At 39.3% G+C, this 19,972-nt stretch overlaps 1 protein-coding gene across 1 annotated transcript in view; it reads left to right on the forward strand.

Annotated features, from left to right (window-relative positions):
- Window positions 1-252: 252 nt before the first annotated feature.
- Window positions 253-19,972, forward strand: part of bnc2 (basonuclin 2) — a 543,948-nt gene continuing 524,228 nt past the window's right edge. The window contains exon 1 of the mRNA XM_033018265.1: window positions 253-824. Coding sequence (XP_032874156.1) covers window positions 822-824 — 3 coding nt within the window. The 5' untranslated portion in view covers window positions 253-821. The remainder of the gene's footprint in view (window positions 825-19,972) is intronic.

The raw sequence follows: 19,972 nt of genomic DNA on the forward strand, positions 1-19,972 counted from the left end.
ATCAATGGGGGCTGTGAATGGGTGTCTGTGGAATGGACCTGATGTATGTGTATATATATATATGAATGTTGGTATGAATGGTGAATCCGTGAAGGTGGAAACTGATTGTGAATGGTGAGCGTGAACATTATGTGAATAACAAATCTGTGCATAATGTACATAGAGTGTGCATGTGCGAGTGGTATATCTGTGCAGTGTGTTGATACTCTCCATACGAGTCTATGCCCATGTGAGTGTGATTGTGAGTGTGCATAAGTATAACTGCATGTGTTTGTCTTGTGTGTCAATGTGGGGACGTGTGTGAGAGGGTGTGAGTGAACGCTGCTCGGTGACAGGGGGCGAGCCAGACAGACGGAGATGAGAAGAAACCGCCCTCCCCACTTTACTTAACTCTAATTCCAACCAGCGAAATTGAAAAGGTCTTGTCGGAGGCAACAACGCTGCCCCGGGATACCAAGAGACTCGACACCCCGAGTACCCGCGAGCGGAACCGGTGCCGATCCGGAGCTCAGACCCAGTCCGAGAGTCGGAGTGGGAGTAACTCTCGGACACGGCGCCGATTTGGAGCCGCACTCTGTGTGTTTCTAGCCGGTCCCGCAGCAACAAGCCGGGTCCGGAACGGAGCCGAAGTCGGGCTGACTGAGAATCCGCCTCCCCAACCCACTCACCCCCTTTTTCATCCAGTTTGGAGTCAGGGATTTTAAGCCAGACCAGTGCTCACGGAACAGATTGAAAACAAACTTTAAAATCCTCTCCTGAAATCGTCTCTTCGTGCATTGAAACAAACCTACTAAGACCAAAGAAACGGATACCATGCAGAAATGGTAAATATTTCACCATGATTTACTGATTATTTATTCCGCTGAAAAAATACCTGATACTCGAGAGTTGTTAGTCATGTGTCATGAAAAGTTTGCTGAAAGTTGCCTCACTCCCTCCCTTCTTTACTGGAGGCAGTTTATTCAGTGCTGGGAGGCAATATATGGGGACCCAGCTCCAAACACTTTCACTAACTTTAGATTTGATAGACTTCGTTTGTGAAAAAAAACCTATAAAATGTTTATATTTATATGCGTGTGAGAGAAATTGTCCTGGACTTTGTGTTTGTGTCTATCTTAATATTTTTGTGTAACAAACTGAGTGTTTGTCCATGCGTGTGACAACGCATCTAAACTCTGTGAGGAGCAATGTGTGTGTGTGTGGGGTGAAATGGGTATCTAACTGTACGTGTGGCAGCTTGTCTAACTTTGTGTGGCGCTGGTGTGCAACTGTTGTGTATTTGCGACAGTGTTTCTAACGCGTGTGTGACAGCGCATCTAACTCTCAATGTCTGTGTGTGTGTGTAAATGTGTCTGGTGGGGTGAGTGTGTGTGTGTGGGGCAGTGTGTCTAACTCTGGGAAAGTGGGTGTCTATGTATGTGGTGGTGGTGGGGAAGTGTGTTTAACTAAGTGTGTGACAGTGGGTCTAACTATGTCTGTGTGCACATAAATGAAAAGAAGCCAACACCAATAACCCCCCCTCACCCATTTCTCTCCCCCCCCCCCCCCAAACTACTCCAAACCCTTCTCCAAAGCTTTCTGGATTTAGTTTGTTGGCTCTTCCCTGACTCCCTTTACTCTAAGAGTTATGAGGTGTATAATGTGCATTAAACAGGAGGTACATTGATTGGATTTGCAAGGTCTGGCTGATTTTTCTCCTTATTCAGTTAATGTGGCATGTCTATGTCAGTGATCAAAGACACTATTGAAGTGTGGGAGACCTATGTTTGTCAAGTCCAGGCATCCGAGGAGTGTGACTTGCATTCATGTGTCACTGTTTTTCTCCCCCAATGTTACGTTTATAAGCTTTAATGTGCAGTTAAGTTTGATTCTACTCGCTTCTTGAAAAGCGAGAACATTGCTTTTCATTCGTGATGACAAAAGGCCTGAGCTGGACAGCAGTGACATTTTGTTTTTTTGATCACTGTTAGTTGCCCCTTGTGAAGTCTTACTGCCTGCTGGGTTCATGGTGCGTTTGTGCCTGTTGCCTAATGTAACATTTTGCTCTTAGAGTGGTTCCTGTGTCAGTACTGTTTCATGGATCTGTAAGTGATGAAGTTGAGAATTACAATGCATTCTGCCAGCATCATTTGATTAGCTTTTAACTGTGCAGCTTTGAGATCAGTACAAACCTTTCATTTCATCTTGTTTTTTCATGAGTGAATGATGTTGTCATCTTTAGAAATTCAGGCTGCTTTAGACAAAAAAAAACGTTCATGTTGCAGCCACGGTCTCTGCTTCTTAGTCAATAGTAGGATGTGATTCATAGAAGTTCAGAAGTGGACAGTGAGAGTGAGAAAGCTGGAAGGCGGAGAGCTTAAGTAGTTCAATAAGTTCATGGACAGGTAATACTTGATATTCCACGAGGGCGTGAGTTAACAGAGAGCAGGTTTGCTTGATTCACCACACTGATAGGACACTTTCCCCATTATTTATTTTCTCAGGTGAACCCCAGCACATTAATCTGTTTTCTCCTCCTCTTATGATATGTAAAGGAGAGGATTAAATGCTGTATATCTACACGTGCCTTTGTTAGGAGTGTTATATGAAGTTTGCCTGTGCTCGCTGATGCTGGGTTACAGCCCATGTCCACAGAGGAACAAAAGTTCCACTCAGATCTCCGAACGGGAACTCACAGATGCATCATTTTTTGCACATAAAATCTCTTATTTTGTAATCTGTGCGCTGACTTTCGCAAAATCACCTAACATATCAATACTGGAACAAAATGCATCTATAATACCACTATAACATTTGAAGTTGAGGAGAAGCATTGATTATTTTATGAGTTGTTTTCGAAGAATTGATTAAAATTAAACAACATGAACCTGATGGTTGGGACTGTGATATTTTCAAGGCAGCTATAAAATAAAATAAAACCAAACATGAATAACGTGAGGAAAGTGTTACCGAACCATCCTCAAATAATTCATATACTTAGTATTTCACTCCAAATGTGCATCAATGCAGCATATAAACACGAATCATAGATTAATTACACATTTGATGATGGGGCCACAGAATGTCTCTGCTGTGATATGTTGAAAATTGTGGGTGGAAAAGTATGAATGAAACATTAAAATGAAGATGCTGCTGAATTTTTATTAATAATTTATTTCCAGGATTCCATAACATTCTGGGTAGGATGTTTCTTTAATATGTCTATTGTTCAAATGAAAACTGAAAATCTTTGTATCTCGGGCTCACTGCAGTCAATATTTGCTATGTATTATCTGGTCATTTTAGATATAAATTCATTTTTGCTCACGTAGCATATTTCATCACATTTGTGGTCTAAATTAGAAAGATTCATTACATGCAATTAGTTACATGAAGGTTAAAAACATTAATGGTACAGATGAGCAAGGATTTACAGAATCAGAAAGATGCATTACTATTTCATTTGAACCTTTGATGTCTGAGATCCCTGATCAGCGGAGAGTTCATTCTGCAGCATCCAGTTAGAACTAATAATAATAGAAATAATGTTAAAGGCTTTAATAGAATTGTGTCAGTGGCAACAATGCTGCAGGAAAATTCAAAGCATGAATAATAAAACGAGTAATGATGTTGATAACAGTTTATTATTTTTGTTAATGCTGAAACTTTATGATGTGAAAGTAACTGGCAGGGTTGTGTGGGTTGGGGAGGGGGTTGTGGGGGAGGGGGGGTGTTGGGGAGGGGGTGTGTTGGGGAGGGGGGTTGTGGGGGAGGACGGGTGTGGGGAGGGGGAACCTTCAAAACCATCATAACCTTTGTACTATTTCCCCGATCGGAAGAAAACTTATTTGACTTGCAGCAGAGGAGAATGGTGAGTAAGGTGACGAAAAATTGTAGCGCTATGAAGAATCGTTTTTGCGCAAATTTAATTACAACGCAGACAGGAAGTGGTCAAGAAGAGAGTTTTAGTAATATATAGATTTTGCTATTCAGCTTGAGGAACTCCTCTAAAATAGAGCAAGCCACTGCTCTGCAATAATCTCATCCTATAATAGTAAAGGTGACTTAATTTACCATGATTTTGGATTTCCAAACCCATGTTGCATATTTGTAAACAAAAACATTCAAATATTTGAAGAGAAAGTACTTTTTGCAATTATCATAATTATGTGTGAGTTCAGATATGGTTCCATTTGTTTCTGTTTAGTTTACGCAATATTTACTTTGGATTGTACCGTATGGCTCATGAACAGTTTAATATGGTTGCTGTAATTTTTAATCACTGTTAATGTGAAGGACCAAAAGACTTTATGTAATGCATTGCTCAGGCAAACTGGAGTTCAAGAGCAGAGCAGGTACATTAAACAATGTTAATTATGAGTGGTCAGGGAAGACAAAGATCAACAGCTCTAGAGAAAAATATCCTTAATAAACTGAACTAGCCATAGGCGGATGATAAAGGCATGTACGAGCATATTGGACCTAGTCTTTACCTAATTTGCATGGCAAAAGCTTTATTTGCACCAACTGATCAAAAAATATTAATTTAGCTGCAGCTGAAATAGATTTGAAGTGCATTTCAGTTACTAATGGTCCAAACTAATGCTCAATGTGTGCACTACAGGAAAAACACTATTTTTGGCCGCATACAAAACGACATTGCATACTGGGCCATAACATATTTTATTCAATAAAAGTTTGAAAAAACTGCTCCTATTATTGGAATTTTAACAGTCTAAGAAATGTACCATATTTGTGAAAAGTCAGCACTTTTAAAAATTGTAAGTTTTAGAGGAAAGGTATTTGATCTTTTAAGGCATGCAAAAGAGCCACTTCTAATGGTCTCAACCCTATCATTATGCTATCTCACTCCGTGTATAAAACTGTTTCAAGTCACCAGTGTTTGCATTTATAATGTGACATCCATTCTGGATACTCCATAATTAGGTACATCACTAACGCTTTTTAAAACATTTTTTGAAAAAGAAAGTCAAAAACACAGCAAGTTGCGACAACGGAATGAATAGCTTAGTGAAATACCTTCAGAGTTATCTTGAATTTAGTCACAGGCATAATAATCCCAGGAATTGTATTTACACTGGAACTAATTGAATTTAATTCCGATTGAAAAAGGGCTATATGTAGAGAAATGAGACATTTTAATATGGATGCCTTCGCATAACCTTATGGATTTCTATTTTTTTTTTCATGTAAGGGACATGCACATAGTTTAACAAATATGGGAATAAATAAATGAAACTTGCAATGAAACTATCAGAAACTAATATCCTTAACTCCAACTACATTTCAAAAGTGGTCACTGTGACCAGATTGGAATTGGATCACTTTGGTGATCACTTTCTTGGCCTAACAGTCCCCACTGCCTTATTTTGGCACAGCCTTGAAGGGAAGTGCCTTAATGAAAGTTTGATTTTATGCCATACATGTGGAGTCTTTAGAAGACTGGCCCACTGGATAAAGTGACTGAATAAGGAAAATTCCATTGCCATTATGTAGAACTCCAGGATTTTTACTGGGGCTTTGGATCACACTCTGCCAGTCCATTTGTTTATTCGGCAAATACTAAAACATTGTGCCCTTTATCGATATAATCTGTGCAACTGAATTTTTTTGTCATGTGGAGGTGAAGCAATTCTATTTAAGATCTTGGTTTCTCAGTAGCTTCTCTGTCAGTGGAAATGTGTTCATTGATTCTATTTTCCGTGGGCTGTTCTGACAGGGGTACATAAACTTTCAAAAAATAAACAATATCAACAAAAGAGATGGGGAGGAAGTTAAGAACAGTCTAAAATTGAACTGTTTCTGGATCCATTCCTTTCCACCTTTTATGTTATACAGCACTCAAAGAAATACCTTGCTTTAGGATAGTTTTATTGCCCATTTTTGACTACACACTCTATTGTTACCAATCTCTGAGGCTCTGCTGCATTTCCTAGGTCTATAAGTAATGCATTTTTCTTTTTCATAGTCCGCTTGGGTTTTAATGTCTTTATTTTGTATAAAACATAGTGAACAACTGCCAACACCAGTGCTGCTGTGCACTCTGCAAGATAATATATTCAACAGATTTCTTTCTTCCAGTTTTACAAGTAAAATCTAGGCCATGTCAACAGTTTCAGCCTGTTGAATTGGCAGAAGCAAGTGGATTTTTCTTCAACTCTTTCTTATTTGCAGTATATTGTCACTGACAGGCATGCCTATCAATTCAGATTTAGGTGAGTTTATTGTCATATACACCAGGGTGCAATAACATTTCGTGTTCGCATAAATATCACAGAGTAAACAGTACTCATGCAATAAAGATAAATGCAACAACAAATGGTAAAAGAATAGAATAGTGCAAGATTGTAGTGCAAAATCCAAGTAGAACCAGCAGTAATGTTATGATGTCAAACTGTTGAGAAGGCTCAAAAAACAGGTTGTCGAAACATAACAAAAATGTGCCCTTTCAAAAATGAATATCAAAGTATCAGCTCTGTGATTAACTGCTTATCGTTCCTTTAATGGTGCACTTTTATTCAAATTATACAAACTAACGAAGCAAAAAATCTAATTTTGAAAGAGTAACACCTTTGTTTTAATAGTGCAAATGTTATTTTCTGTATTCTCCAAAGGTTTCAGATCAGACCTATGATGAACTCAGGTTCCGTAAAACTTTCCTCTGCTGTCATATTTACTTTCTCAATTGCTGGATTCTCAGAATATCATTCCCCATTGTCTTTCTCACAGCAAAATGTGAGCGTTTTGGACAACAAATGTCTTCCCTTGTACCACTACTTCACTGGACCAAGCCCACAAACAGTGTGGCTTTATCTCAACAGATATTCAAAATATAGCAAAGGGCAATAAACCCACCTGCACTCTCGATAAAATTATTAAGAACAGAATTCTTGTAAACTCTCCCCCTACACGCAAGAGTGTCAGTAGCTCATTAGCTAGCACTCTTTGGAACGCAATCAGAGTTTTTCTTTGAAGTCCCACTCCAGATACTTCAATGCAAATTTTGTGGTTGACATTTCAGTACAGCACTAAAGGAGTGCTGCACTGTTGAAAATGCTGTTATTTACATGATGTTTTTTTCAATCATCTCTCAGGAGGATTAAAAAAATGCAAACACACTATTTCAAAGCAGAGTATGTCTCCCAGAATCCTGTGACAAATAAACCCCTCTCAAACACATATAACGTTTTGGATACCATTGTGGGGAATAGCCTGCTGGTGAAAGTAACAGCAGCAGGAAGATCAGTAACACCACAATAAAGCAACATGGGACTCAATCTAGGCAAGCAATAGTGACAGGGACAAGCAATAGCGTCAGGGGCACAGACAGGCATTTCTGTGACCTCAGACAAGATTCCAGGATGGTATGTTGCCTCCCTGGTGCTGATGATTCTGGGCTGGAACAAGACATTCTGCAAGGGAAGTGTAAGGAATCAAATACTGTGGTTTACAGTGCATTCAGAAAGTATTCAGACCTCTTCACGTTTTCCACATTTTGTTACGTTACAGCCTTATTTTAAAATGGATTAAATTCTTTTTTTTTATCATCAATCTACACACAATACCCCAGAATGAAGAAGCGAAAACAGGTGTTTGGAAATTTTTGCAAAGTAATTAAAAATAAGTAACTGAAATATCACATTTACATAAGTATTCAGACCTTTTGCTATGGCACTCAAAATTTAGCTTAGGTTCATCCTGTTTCCATTGATTATCCTTGATTGGAGTCCACCAGTGGTAAATTTAATTGATTGGACAAGATTTGGAAAGGCACACGCCTGACTATATAAGGTCCCACAGTTGACAGGGCATGTCAGATCAAAAACCAAGCCATGAAGTCAGTAGCTCATTGTGCGTTGACCTCCGAGACAGGATTGTGTCGAGACACAGATCTGGGGAAGGGTATAAAATAATTTCTGCAGCATTGCAGGTTCCGAAGAGCATAGTGGCCTCCGTCATTCCTAAATGGAAGAACTTTCATAGAGCTGGCCGCCCGGCCAAACTGAGCAATCTGGGGAGATGGGCCTTGGTCAGGGAGGTGACCAAGAACCCGATGGTTACTCTGACAGACCTCCAGAGTTCCTCTTTGGAGATGGGAGAACCTTCCAGAAGGACAACTATATCTACAGCACTCCACCAATCAGGCGTTTATGGTAGAGTTGCCAGACGGAAGCCACTCCTCAGTAAAAGGCACATGACAGCCCGCTTGGAGTTTGCCAAAAGGCATCAGAAACAAGATTCTCTGGTTTGATGAAACCAAGATTGAACTCTTTGACCTGAATGCCAAGCGTCACATCTAGAGGAAACCAGGCACCGCTCATCACCTGGTCAATGCCATACCTACTGTGAAGCATGGTGGTGGCAGCATCATGCTGTGGGGATGTTTTCTAGAGGCAGGAACTGGGAGACTACTCAGGATCGTGGGAAAGATGAATGGAGCAAAGTACAGAGAGATCGTTGATGAAAACCTGCTCCAGAGCGTTCTGGACCTGGGTCAGAGTTTCACCTTCCAACAGGACAATGACCCTAAGCACACAGCCAAGACAATGCAGGAGTGGCTTTGTGACAAGTCTGTGAATGTCCTTGAGCGGCCTAGCCAGTGCCCGAACTTGAACCCGATCGAACATCTCTGGAGGGACCTGAAAATAGCTGTGCATCGACGTTCCCCATCCAACCTGACAGAGCTTGAGAGGATCTGCAGAGAAGAATGGGAGAAATTACCCAAATACAGATGTGCCACGCTTGTAGCGTCATACCCAAGAAGACTTGAGGCTCTAAGCTCTGCCAAAGGTGCCTCAACAAAGTACTGAGTAAAGGGTCTGAATACTTATGTAAATGTGATATTTCAGTTATTTCTTTTTAATTACTTTGCAAACATTTTTAAATACCTGTTTTCACTTTTTTATTATGGGGTATTGTGTGTAGATTGATAATAAAAAAAAGAATTTAACCCATTTTAGAATAAGGCTGTAACGTAACAAAATGTGGAAAAGGTGAAGAGGTCTGAATATTTTCTGAATACACTGTATATTGTAGCGATGTTACACAACTTACCTTCAGCGGCAGTGCAGTTCTGCCAATGGCCGTGTGCGCGACTTTGGTGCCTTTGGGGGGGGGGATGGGATTAAAATCCAGTTTTGTACTGCCTGTCGGAGGCGGATTTCCTCGGGCTGCTAGCTGCTGAAGAAAAATCGATCGTACTTCCGTTCCCGTTTTTTTTGTTTTTTTTAATCGCTAGGCAATTTAATTATTGGATTAAAATAAAATGCGACTTCTAACTCCCTCAACGCCTACAACGTGACGGATCGCAAGAACGGGACAAAACAAAGGGGTAAGTCGTGTATTTTACATATAATTTTGCTTCTTGGGATGACTTTAATCTAATTTTACGTTGCAAAAATGTTATTTGGGCCCCATACAAACTACCTGCCGATATGGGGTTCAAATTCACCGCAAATGCAACGTTCCATTCGATCGCATTCCAGAAGAAAGATGATTAAAATGCCCATTTTTTTTGGACAATTATGTTCTAAGCCGTCTAAATTGTCTATATTTTGTGTTATTCTCTCTCCATGATCATTATTTTTAAACTAAATATTCACAACAGTTTGAGTCACATGTATTGTGCAAAAAACAATAATTTTGATTATATTCTGAGTGGATGTTTCTGGATTAATTTATGGGAATTAAACATTAAATTCCTTCCATCTGGCATATAAATTCATGACAGTGAGATTTAAAAATCATGTTATATTGTGAATTCTTGTGTGAATGGGATTAGTTTGTTATTTGGATACTTAGGCTATTTAAAAAAAATTATCCTTTTCTTAAGAAATGTAATCTACAGGACATTCTTAATGGGAAAGTAGTGGGCAGAAAGGCATGCCATGCGTGATTTGAAGAGCAAAAACTTGTAGTTTACAATGCCAAAATTGAAAAGTTGAGGAAAAACAAGGTGCACAGAGTTGCTTATTGGTTACAATCTGAGGAGTATGATGATGCTACTGATTATGATATGCCAATGTACCAGCTAGCAACTGATCTTCTCCATAAAGACTTGGTCTATTGCTAGAAATTGTAATTTATTTACCTATCTGTTACAAACTGACAGCATATAATACAATAATATTAAAGTTCAGATCTTGAGAATTTCACATTTTTGAATTTTCTAGGCAGTCTGGGTGTTTATTACTATTTCCGTCACAACGGTCAATTTTGTAATTAGCTACAATTAGGTAATTAACTAATTATAAGCTTTAATTTCAAGTCATCCAAGTAAGATGCTTTATATTTTCTTTCAGAATGCTTCAATCTATAATAACTGAAATTTTCATTCAGTTCTCTTAATTTTTAAGAAAGTTATGGGCTTTTGACTGTCCTCGATCACAGCTTTTGTGTTAAGTCAATGGAAAAGCAATAGGGAACATGATGCTAATTTTTGAGTATGAAAATAGCCATAACCTTTTTAATACTGAAGATATGAAAGTGAATTAGTTGTCAAATTAAACTTCTTTTTATGCTTTATCTGATGGGATAAATTGCAGACTTGATTTTTAAAATCTCAAAATTTTGTAACATTGCTATATATTGATACCAATGATATGGACAGGAAGAATTATGACGTCCTGCATGGAGAATTTAGGGAGATAGGTACTGACAAGACCTTTAGGATTGTAATCTCAGGATTAGTCCGTGTGCCATGAGCTGGCAAGGCGAGAAATAGAAAGATACTGCAGCTAGATGCGTGGCTCAGAATCTGGTGCAGAATGAGGGGGGCGGCTTCAGGGATATGGATGATTGGGTTCTCTTCCAGGAACTGTGAAACCTGTACAAGACTGGTTGGCTTTTAACCAGGGGAATGTATATCCTGGTTAGGAAATTTGCTCCTTAGGAGAGTTTATACTGGTCTGTAGTATAAGACCAGTATTGGGACCCAAAGGAATATTGTGCAGATGGGAGAGTTGAGACAAATGTAAACATTTAAGCAAGCAAGTTCAATAAAGAGGACAGACAGAGGCAAGACAAGGAGAGAGGAAGTAAACTGTCTTTATTTTAATTCAAGAAGCCTGACAGATTTTAGTTTAGTTTCGAAATGCAGCATGGAAACAGGCCTTTGGTCCACCGAGTCCATGCTGACCATCATTCACCTGCACACACCAGTTCCATGTTATCCCTTTTGGGGCAATTTATAGAGGCCAATTAACCTACAAACCCACATGTCTGTGATGTGGGAGGAAACCGAGGCACCCGGAGGAAATGCAAATGGTCGCAGGTAGAATGCGCAAACTTCTTCAGGCTGATGAACTCAGGGCATGGATTGGTATATGGGACTGGGTTATCATAGACATATCGGAAACATGCTTAATGGAGTAGGACTTACAACTTGATGTTCCAGGGTACGGATGCTACTGGCATGATAAAGGTGGAAGCAAGAGAGAAGCAGGTTTTGCATTTTTGATTATGAAGAAAATCACTGTGGAATTTTGGGGGATAGTCCAGTTTGGCTGTAGAGGTGGCTTAGAAATAAGAAGGGGACCGTCACTTTGATGGGATTATGTTATAGGCCCATTAGTCAGCAGGAACTGGAGGAGCAGTTTGATTGATCTTGACTAGCAGATCTTGACCAGCAGAGTGAACTTGATCTTGACTAGCAGAGTGCTAAGTGCTTTGATCAGGGGGAGTTTGTTAAATGTGTCCAGGAAAATGTTCTCAAATAATGCGTGGGTGGTCCTACTGGTGAGGGGAAGCACTGATCCTTCTATTGGGAAATGAGATAGGCCAAGTGACTGAGTGTCAGTGGGGGAGCATAATTCTTTACTTTTAAAATAATTATGGGTGATGTCTATATGGAGTTTGTACGTTCTCAAGGTAACTTGTGTGGGTTTTCTCCAGGACCTCCCGTTTCCTCCCACACTACAAAGATATACAGGTTTGTTGGCTAATTGACTTGGTAAAACTGTAAATTGTCCCTCATGTACATCGGATAGTGTTAATGCGCGGGGATCGCTGGTTGACGTGGACTCAGTGGGCCGAAGGGCCTGTTTCCGCACTGTATCTCTAAACTAAACACAATGCTCTGTCTTCTATCATAAGCCACTTCTGAATCCATATGACCACGTCACTATTAATCCCGTGCATCTTTATCTTCTGGGTCAGCCGATCATGGGGATCTTTATCAAATGCCTTACTAAAATCCAAGTAGACAACATCCAGCACCCTACCCACTATGATCACCTTCGTCACCTCCTCAAAAAACTCGATCAAGTTAATGAGACATGGCCTGCCATATACTAAGCTATGTTGACTATCCCTAATTAACTCTTTCTATCCAATGCTGAAGATGCTCCAGTTGTTTTCCTACTGCTGACGTGAGGCTCACCAGCCTATAATTCCCTAGATTCTCTCCTGCTTCCCTTCTGAAATAAAGGAACAACATTAGCTACTCTCCATTCCTCTGGGACCTCTCCTGTAGCTGGAGAAGACACAAAAGATTTTTGTCAAGGCTCCCGCAATCTTTTCTCTTGCCCCTCTTAACAACCTGGGATAGATCTCATCAGGTCCATGCTCTTCAAGACCCCCAACACTTCCTCCTTCTTAATCTGAAACTGCCCTTGCACATTAGTATTCTCCAAACTGAGCTCACTATCCTCCGTCCTTTTCCTTGGTGAAAACAGGTACAATGTACTTGTTTAGTACTTTGCCTATGGCTCCAAGCACAAATTCCCTACTTTATCCTTGAGTAGTCCTTCTCCCTGTTATCATCTTTTAATATAGGTTTAAAAAGCTTTGGGAGTCTTGGGTATATGAATACAGATAGTCTCAAATTTGAAGGTATCTAAAATATTGATTACCTTTCAGGTGATATTTCGACTGTAATTCTTGAAATGAGAGAAGAGTTCCCATCTCATAAAGATCTCTGAGTTTTTTTATTCTTAATCTTTCCCAATATGTGAATGTTTTGTCTAAAATAGATGGCTTGAACGAAGGATTGTTGGCAATTGGTGAAAGATGAGATAAATTTCTCAGTTTAAGGGTTGACTTCACTTGTCTCCAGATTCGTAAGGTGCTGTGGATAATCGGATTTTTCTCATATGGTGTTTTCTTCAAATTTATTGGAGAGAGAAGAATCGCGCCTATGTTAAAAGGCGAGCAATCCTCTCTCTCCATTTTTAACCATTTTACCTGGTGGCCTGTGTTGTCCAACCAATAGATTAAGTTTTTAATATTCGTTGCCCAATAATAGTATAAAAAATTGGGGAGAGCCAATGCACCAATTTCTTTGGGTTTACATAGATGTTGTTTATGGATTCTATGTGTTTTATAATCCCAAATAAAGTTTGTAATCAGAGAATCAAGTTTTTTTTAAATTTTAGGAAGGTATATCGGTATTGATTGAAATAAGTACAGGATTTGTGGGAGGAAGATCATCTTTATGGCATTTATTCTGCCTATTATTCCAAAATTGAGTAAGAGCATTTAATTTAGTAACTAAAGGAGGAAAGTTTGCGTTGAATAGAGAAGTGTATTTTCATGTTACATGAACACCAAGATATTTGAATTTTTCCATAGCAATTCTGAAAGGGAATTTAGGAGGTGTGTCGGCTCTTGAGGTTTTATTGACATAATTTCACTTTTGTTCCAGTTTATTCTATATCCTGAAAAGGAACCGAATTCCCCTATAAGATTTAATATACTTGGAATGCTAACTTGGGAATTGGTAATATAGAGTAATACATCATCTGCATATCATGATATTTTATTATTGGAGTATTTAGTGTTATAGCCGTGAATATTCGGATGTTCGAACTCTTATACTTTCCGCCAAATCTTCAATCGCAAGGGCAAATAACAGGGGTGATAATGCACATCCCTGTCTATTGCCCCTGGATAACTGAAATTTAGGTGAGAGTATATGGGGTTAGTCAGCATTCTGGCAGCCGGCTTATCATATAGCAGTTTTATCCATGAAATAAAATTTTCTCCCAACTGAAAATTTTGCAATACTGTAAAAAGATATTTCCATTCTACTTGATCAAATGCTTTTTCTGCGTCTAATGAAATAATTGATGTCTTCTTTTATCGTTCTATGTGAGTACCATATGTTAAACAGGCGTCTCAAATTATTAAACGAGTGTCTCTTGGGTATAAACCCAGTTTGATCAGAGTGTATTCATTTATTAACGTATTTACTTAATCTTCTTGCCAATTTTATTTTTTTTTAAATTATTTTATTTTATTAGAAATAAGTACAATCATATGGCACCAAAGTGCCTAATATATATTTTCATAATACATTTTATGTACAGCTTCTTTTTTTTTTTTTTGTTATATTAAAGAAAGATTAGAATAAGAAAAAGAAGTTAGATAGTAAAGGATAGAAAGACGTGAGATATATAGTGTGTGAAGAAAAAGAAAAAAGACGAATGAGTGAAGAAAGTTGCGAAAATAAAATATAAAAAAGAGAATAAAACAAAAAAAACAACAACAAAAAAATGTCTAATGAAATAATTGATGTCTTCTTTTATCGTTCTATGTGAGTACCATATGTTAAACAGGCGTCTCAAATTATTAAAGGAGTGTCTCTTGGGTATAAACCCAGTTTGATCAGAGTGTATTCATTTATTAACGTATTTACTTAATCTTCTTGCCAAAGTTTTAGCTAATATTTTCTGATCTGTATTTAACAGGGCAATTGCTCTGTATGATCCCGGATCTTCCAGATCTTTATCTTTTTTGGGTATAAGTGTAATAGTTGATTCGGCTAGTGTTTGTGGTAGTGTCTGTTCTTTAAATGCGTGTATATAAAGGCTATGTAAATGCGGGGAAATTACATCATTTTATAAAATTTTATAAAATTTGTTACTAAACCCGTCAGGTCCTGTTGTTTTGCCATTCTTCAATGAATTGATAGTCTCTTCTATTTCTTTAATTGAAATCTGTGCTCCTAATTCATCTCATTCCACCGCATTAGGTGTCGGAAGATTACAGTTATCAAGAAAGTTTGTAATTTTTCTCATTTCTGTTGATTTGGATGTATATATATTTTGATAGAATTGGGCAAATCTTTCGTTAATGTCTTTTGGAAGTGTCAACAATTCACCTTTATCTGATCTGATTTTTTGAATTGTATGGTCCTTTTCCACTTTTCTCAACTGCCGTGCTAGAATTTTTTGTGGTTTGTCGCCGAATTCAAAATTTTCCTGTTTAGTAATTTGAAATAATCTGATAACTCTTGCAGAGAGAATTTAATTTAGCCTAAGTTTTAATACTGCTATCCATAGACGGATCTGTCGCATTATCTGAGTCCAGCTGTCTGATCTGTTCTTCCAGATGCAATTGTTCCATCCTATTCTTTTTGTTTTGATATGCTTGATATGAAATGATAGAACCTCTAATAAAAGCCTTAAAAGATTCCCATAGTAACGAGGGCAATATACCTGGAGTATCATTGGTCTCAAAAAAAAATTCCATTATGTATTATATTTGTTACATAAAAAAGATTTATGTATTAATAATTTAGTTATATAATTTGCTATATAATTTGTTAGTATGTTATATCGTTACCATAGGTTTAAATTGTCTTCAGTGCTGCGTAATTCAAAGATCTTAAACATTCTCCTCATAAACATGAGGACCTTGAGCAATCTACCCGCTTACATTCCAATCTATCTCTGATATGTGTGTCTAGGCATGAACGCCTGTGAACCTGTCGGCCATCTTATTTGCAGCTTTTTATATATATTTTTATATAAAGAAACATATCAGTCTACCCCTTATAAATACATATAAAAGGTGTACGTTAAACACATGGTTTAGCAAACAGGTTCAGTGAAAGTTCAGTAGGGCATAGCTCTGCTAATCAAACAGACCCATGTCATTCTACTAATCCTTTTTGGTCCTATTTTAACTCTTGCGCATATTTTAATGCATCTTCTGGGTCAATAAAGAAACGTTCCGATCCTTCATATGTGACCCTTAATTTGGCAGGATACATTATTCCATACCTCGTGCCTTGAATGTGTCTGAGAATAAGACGTGTCTTAGTGAAGAGAGCTCGCTTCTTGACCACCTCTGCTGGATAATCTCTGAAGAATCTTATGTTTTCTCCTTCAAAAATCAGAGTTCCTGAGGTTGTCACTTTCTTCATGATGTCTTCAAGAACTGCTATGTCTTGTAGTTTAAGAATGATCTGTCTTGGTGGGGCTCCAACCCCTGATCGGGCTCACTGGACTCGATGTGCTTGATCAATTTTAGGTCTCTCAGGCAGATTAAATACCTGTAGAAGTAAGTTGGCAGTGAAGACCCGAGAGTCTTTTCCACTTTCCTACCCTTCCTTCACTCCAACAATTCTTAAGTTTTTGTGTCTGGACCGGGCTTCAAGATCTAGGCATTTGTCGGTCATTCTGGCCAGTTGCCCAGAAACACGGTCTAGGCCTTCCTTCAGTCTTTGCGTTGTGTCAGAGATGTCCGTAGTAGTAACTTCAAGTTCTCTGATAGCTTTGTTTTGTTTTTTTTTGAAGTGAGGAGAATGTGCTCCAACTTTTTGCTAAGATCTTATTCAAACCGTTTGATTTCATCTTTCTAAACGGTATTTACCTCTTCAATGCGATCTTGTAGAATGTCAATTTTTCCACAAATTTCTTTATTCCCAACATCCATTCTTGTTTCTAGCTTTCCCAGCTGATCAGTCAGAATATCACCAAAGTCGAGTCGGCAAGGTCCGTTTACTCATTTAAAAATACCGATATCCAATCGGTATTCGGCGATTTCTGATGACGTCACTTACGCGAGGTCGGGCATCTGCCGGTAAGTATTTTTCAGTCGGTCCGTTTTGCTTTTCAGGTGTTTTAATGCGTTTTAACGCATTTTGCAGAGCGGAGCTAAAAGGAGCGCCTGCTTACTGCTCCATGGCGCCACCGGAAGTCCTTCTTTTTATTTTTGACCAAATTTCCAACCTCTGGTCATCTAATGGGCCTGTCCCACTTTGGCGATTTTTGGACGACTGCCGGCGATGATCATAGTCATAGCAGGTCGCTGAAAAACCAGTGACTGGACTAATGGGCATGTCCCACTTAAGCGCTTTTGTTAGGCGACTGCCGGCGAATACGACAATGGAATTAGCTGAAGTCAGCACCGGCGACAACCGACGTCACCTGGCCACAACCTACGACATCCCGGCGACAACGTACATTAACCGGGCGTCAACCCACTACAGCACCTACGTCAAGCTACACTCATTGGCGTCAAACCCACTGTCGCTACCGTCACCGAAAATGTTTCAACATGTTGAAACTCCAGCGGCGACCAGAAAGACGCTGCGTCTCTTTGTGCGACTGAGGAGACTACTCACGACCATACAGGCGACACCCGGCGACCATGTGGCGACAGCCTAGTCACCTGTGGTCGCCTAAAATATCGCCTAAGTGGGACAGGCCCATAACGTTCCCTCACTTTGCCATCCTTATCCTTTCCCTTAGAGCAACATGCCAGTTCTGAACGATAATCAACTGGGTTTTAAACAACTCCCATCTGTCAAAGATAGACATAAAATGTTGGAGTAACTCAGTGGCTCAGCGGGTTGACCCGCTGACTTCCTCCAGCATTCTGTGTCTATCTTCGGTGTAAACCAGCATCTGCAGTTCCTTCCTATACCTCCCATCTGTCAAATGTGGACGCAATAACTGTTGCTCTAGGTATACCCTCCCAAGCTCCTGCCTGATCATTTTGTAATTTGCCTTCCTCCGATTTCCCACTTTCCCACAAGATCATGCCTTCCTATTCAAAACAATCTTAAAACTTATAGAGTTGTGATCGCCATCCCCAAAATACTCATCTACTGAAACACTGATCACCTGGCCAGGCACATTTCCCAACACCAGCTCCAAAATGTTCCCTTCTCAGGTTGGGCTATCAAAATACTGTTTCAGGAAACCCTCTTGGATATGCCTTACAAATTCTGCCCTGTGTCAGCCTTTGGCACTGAGCAAGTAAACACAATATACCAACTGTGGCCTCACCAGCGCCTTGTCCCGCTGTAACATAACATCCTAACTTCTATACTCAAAACCCTGACTGATGAAGGCCATTGGCCAAAAGCATTCTTGACCACCTTATCTACCTGTGATGCAGACCCTTTCTAAATGGCTTGCTGTAATCCATAAAGCCAACATATACAGCTCTGTCCTTGTCAAACATTTTGGTTACATATTCAACAAACTCATTCGTGAAACATGATCTCCCATGTACAAAACCGTGTTGACTATCCCTAATAAACCTTTGTCTATCTAAATGCATGTTTTTCTTATATCTAAGAATACTCTCCAGTAGCTTTCCGACCACAAATGTTAGGCTAATTGGCCTATAGTTCCAATGCTTTTCCTTGCAGCCCTTCTTAAATAGAGGCACAACATTTGTAACCTTCCAATATTCTGGCATCTTACCCATATTTAATAACATAAATCTCAGCCAGGGCACTAGCAATTTCCTCTCTACCTTTCCACAGTGTCCTCTGATATATCTGATCATACCAACGAGATTTGTTTACCTGCATACGCATCAGTACCTTCCGCATCTCCTCGATCATAATACTGACTGCCCTCAAGACACTTAGATTGACTCTCCCGAGTTACCCGGTCTTCGGGTCTTTCTCCATGGTAAAAACTGAGGAGAAATACTCATTGAGGACATTGCCCATCTCCTATGGCTCCACACAGGGATAACTGCTTTGTGCAATTCTGGTCATCCAGCTATAGAAAGAATTAAGTTGGAAAGAGTGCAGAAGAGATTCACCAGGTTTTTACCTGGATTGCGATCTTGAGTTATAATGAGAGACTGGATGAGGCTGTGACCTTTTCCTTTGGAGCGATGGAGGCTGAGGGATGATCTTATTGATGTGTACAAGATCATAAAGGGCATGGATAAATTGCTCACAGTCTTTTTCCCAGGGCAGTGTATATTAAACCTAGAGGCCATAGGCTTAAGATGAGAGGGGAGATATTTAAGAGGTACTTCGAGGGCAACTTTTTCGTTCAGTCAGTCATATCTGGAATGAGCAACCAGAGGAAGCTATGGAAATGGTTACAATTATGGCTTTTAGAGGCTATTTGATCCGATAGGAACGGTTTAGAGGGCTAAAAGCTGGAAAATGGCACTAGTCTAATATGCCAACTTTGTCAGGATGGGCAAGGTGGGCCAAATGGCCTATTCCTGTGCAGTACAGCTCAATAATTGTATGACTCTGACTCTAACGGTAGAGGAATTAAAGGTGTCATGATCACAAGACCAAAGTTGGACCACAAGAATCTAAGGCTTGTGGGGCTGGAAAAGTTTACAAAGATTGGAAGGAGCATGATGGAGAAGAGATTTGAAAACACAGTAAAACTTTAAAATTGACTTTTGCCAGATAAAGAGATTTATTCTCTCACAAAACATGTAATAAATGTCAGATACAATTAGTAGTAAAATAAGAGGTGACATTTGAACATGTGTTGGTACAAGGTCAGGACTCAGTATTTGGAACTTGCCATCTGTTTTCAATGAATCATCACCAGCAAAAACATATTGGTATAAGCAGCGAGTTAGTTGCAGTACAAACAATTTTATTATTCTAATATCTTTCCTTCCCACACCCTTCGTATTTTCTAAATCTTAACTATTATAAATTCAAAAGTCATAGGAGCAGAATTAGGCCATTCGATCCATCGAGTCTACTCTGCCATTCAATCATAGCTGATCTAACTTTCCCTCACAACCCCATTCTTATGTCTTCTTCCCATAACCTTTGACACGCTAACTAATCAAGATCCTGTCAATCATTGCTTTAAAAATACCCAAAGACTTTGCCTCCAAAGCTATCTGCGGCAAATAATTCCATGGAGTCACCACCCTCTACCTAAATAAATTCATCCTCATATCTTTTCAAAGGTACGTCTTTTAATTCTGTGGCTGTGCCCTCTAGTTGTACACTCTCCCA

The sequence above is a fragment of the Amblyraja radiata genome, chromosome 3 (assembly GCF_010909765.2).
Source record: "Amblyraja radiata isolate CabotCenter1 chromosome 3, sAmbRad1.1.pri, whole genome shotgun sequence".
Classification (NCBI taxonomy): domain Eukaryota; kingdom Metazoa; phylum Chordata; class Chondrichthyes; order Rajiformes; family Rajidae; genus Amblyraja; species Amblyraja radiata.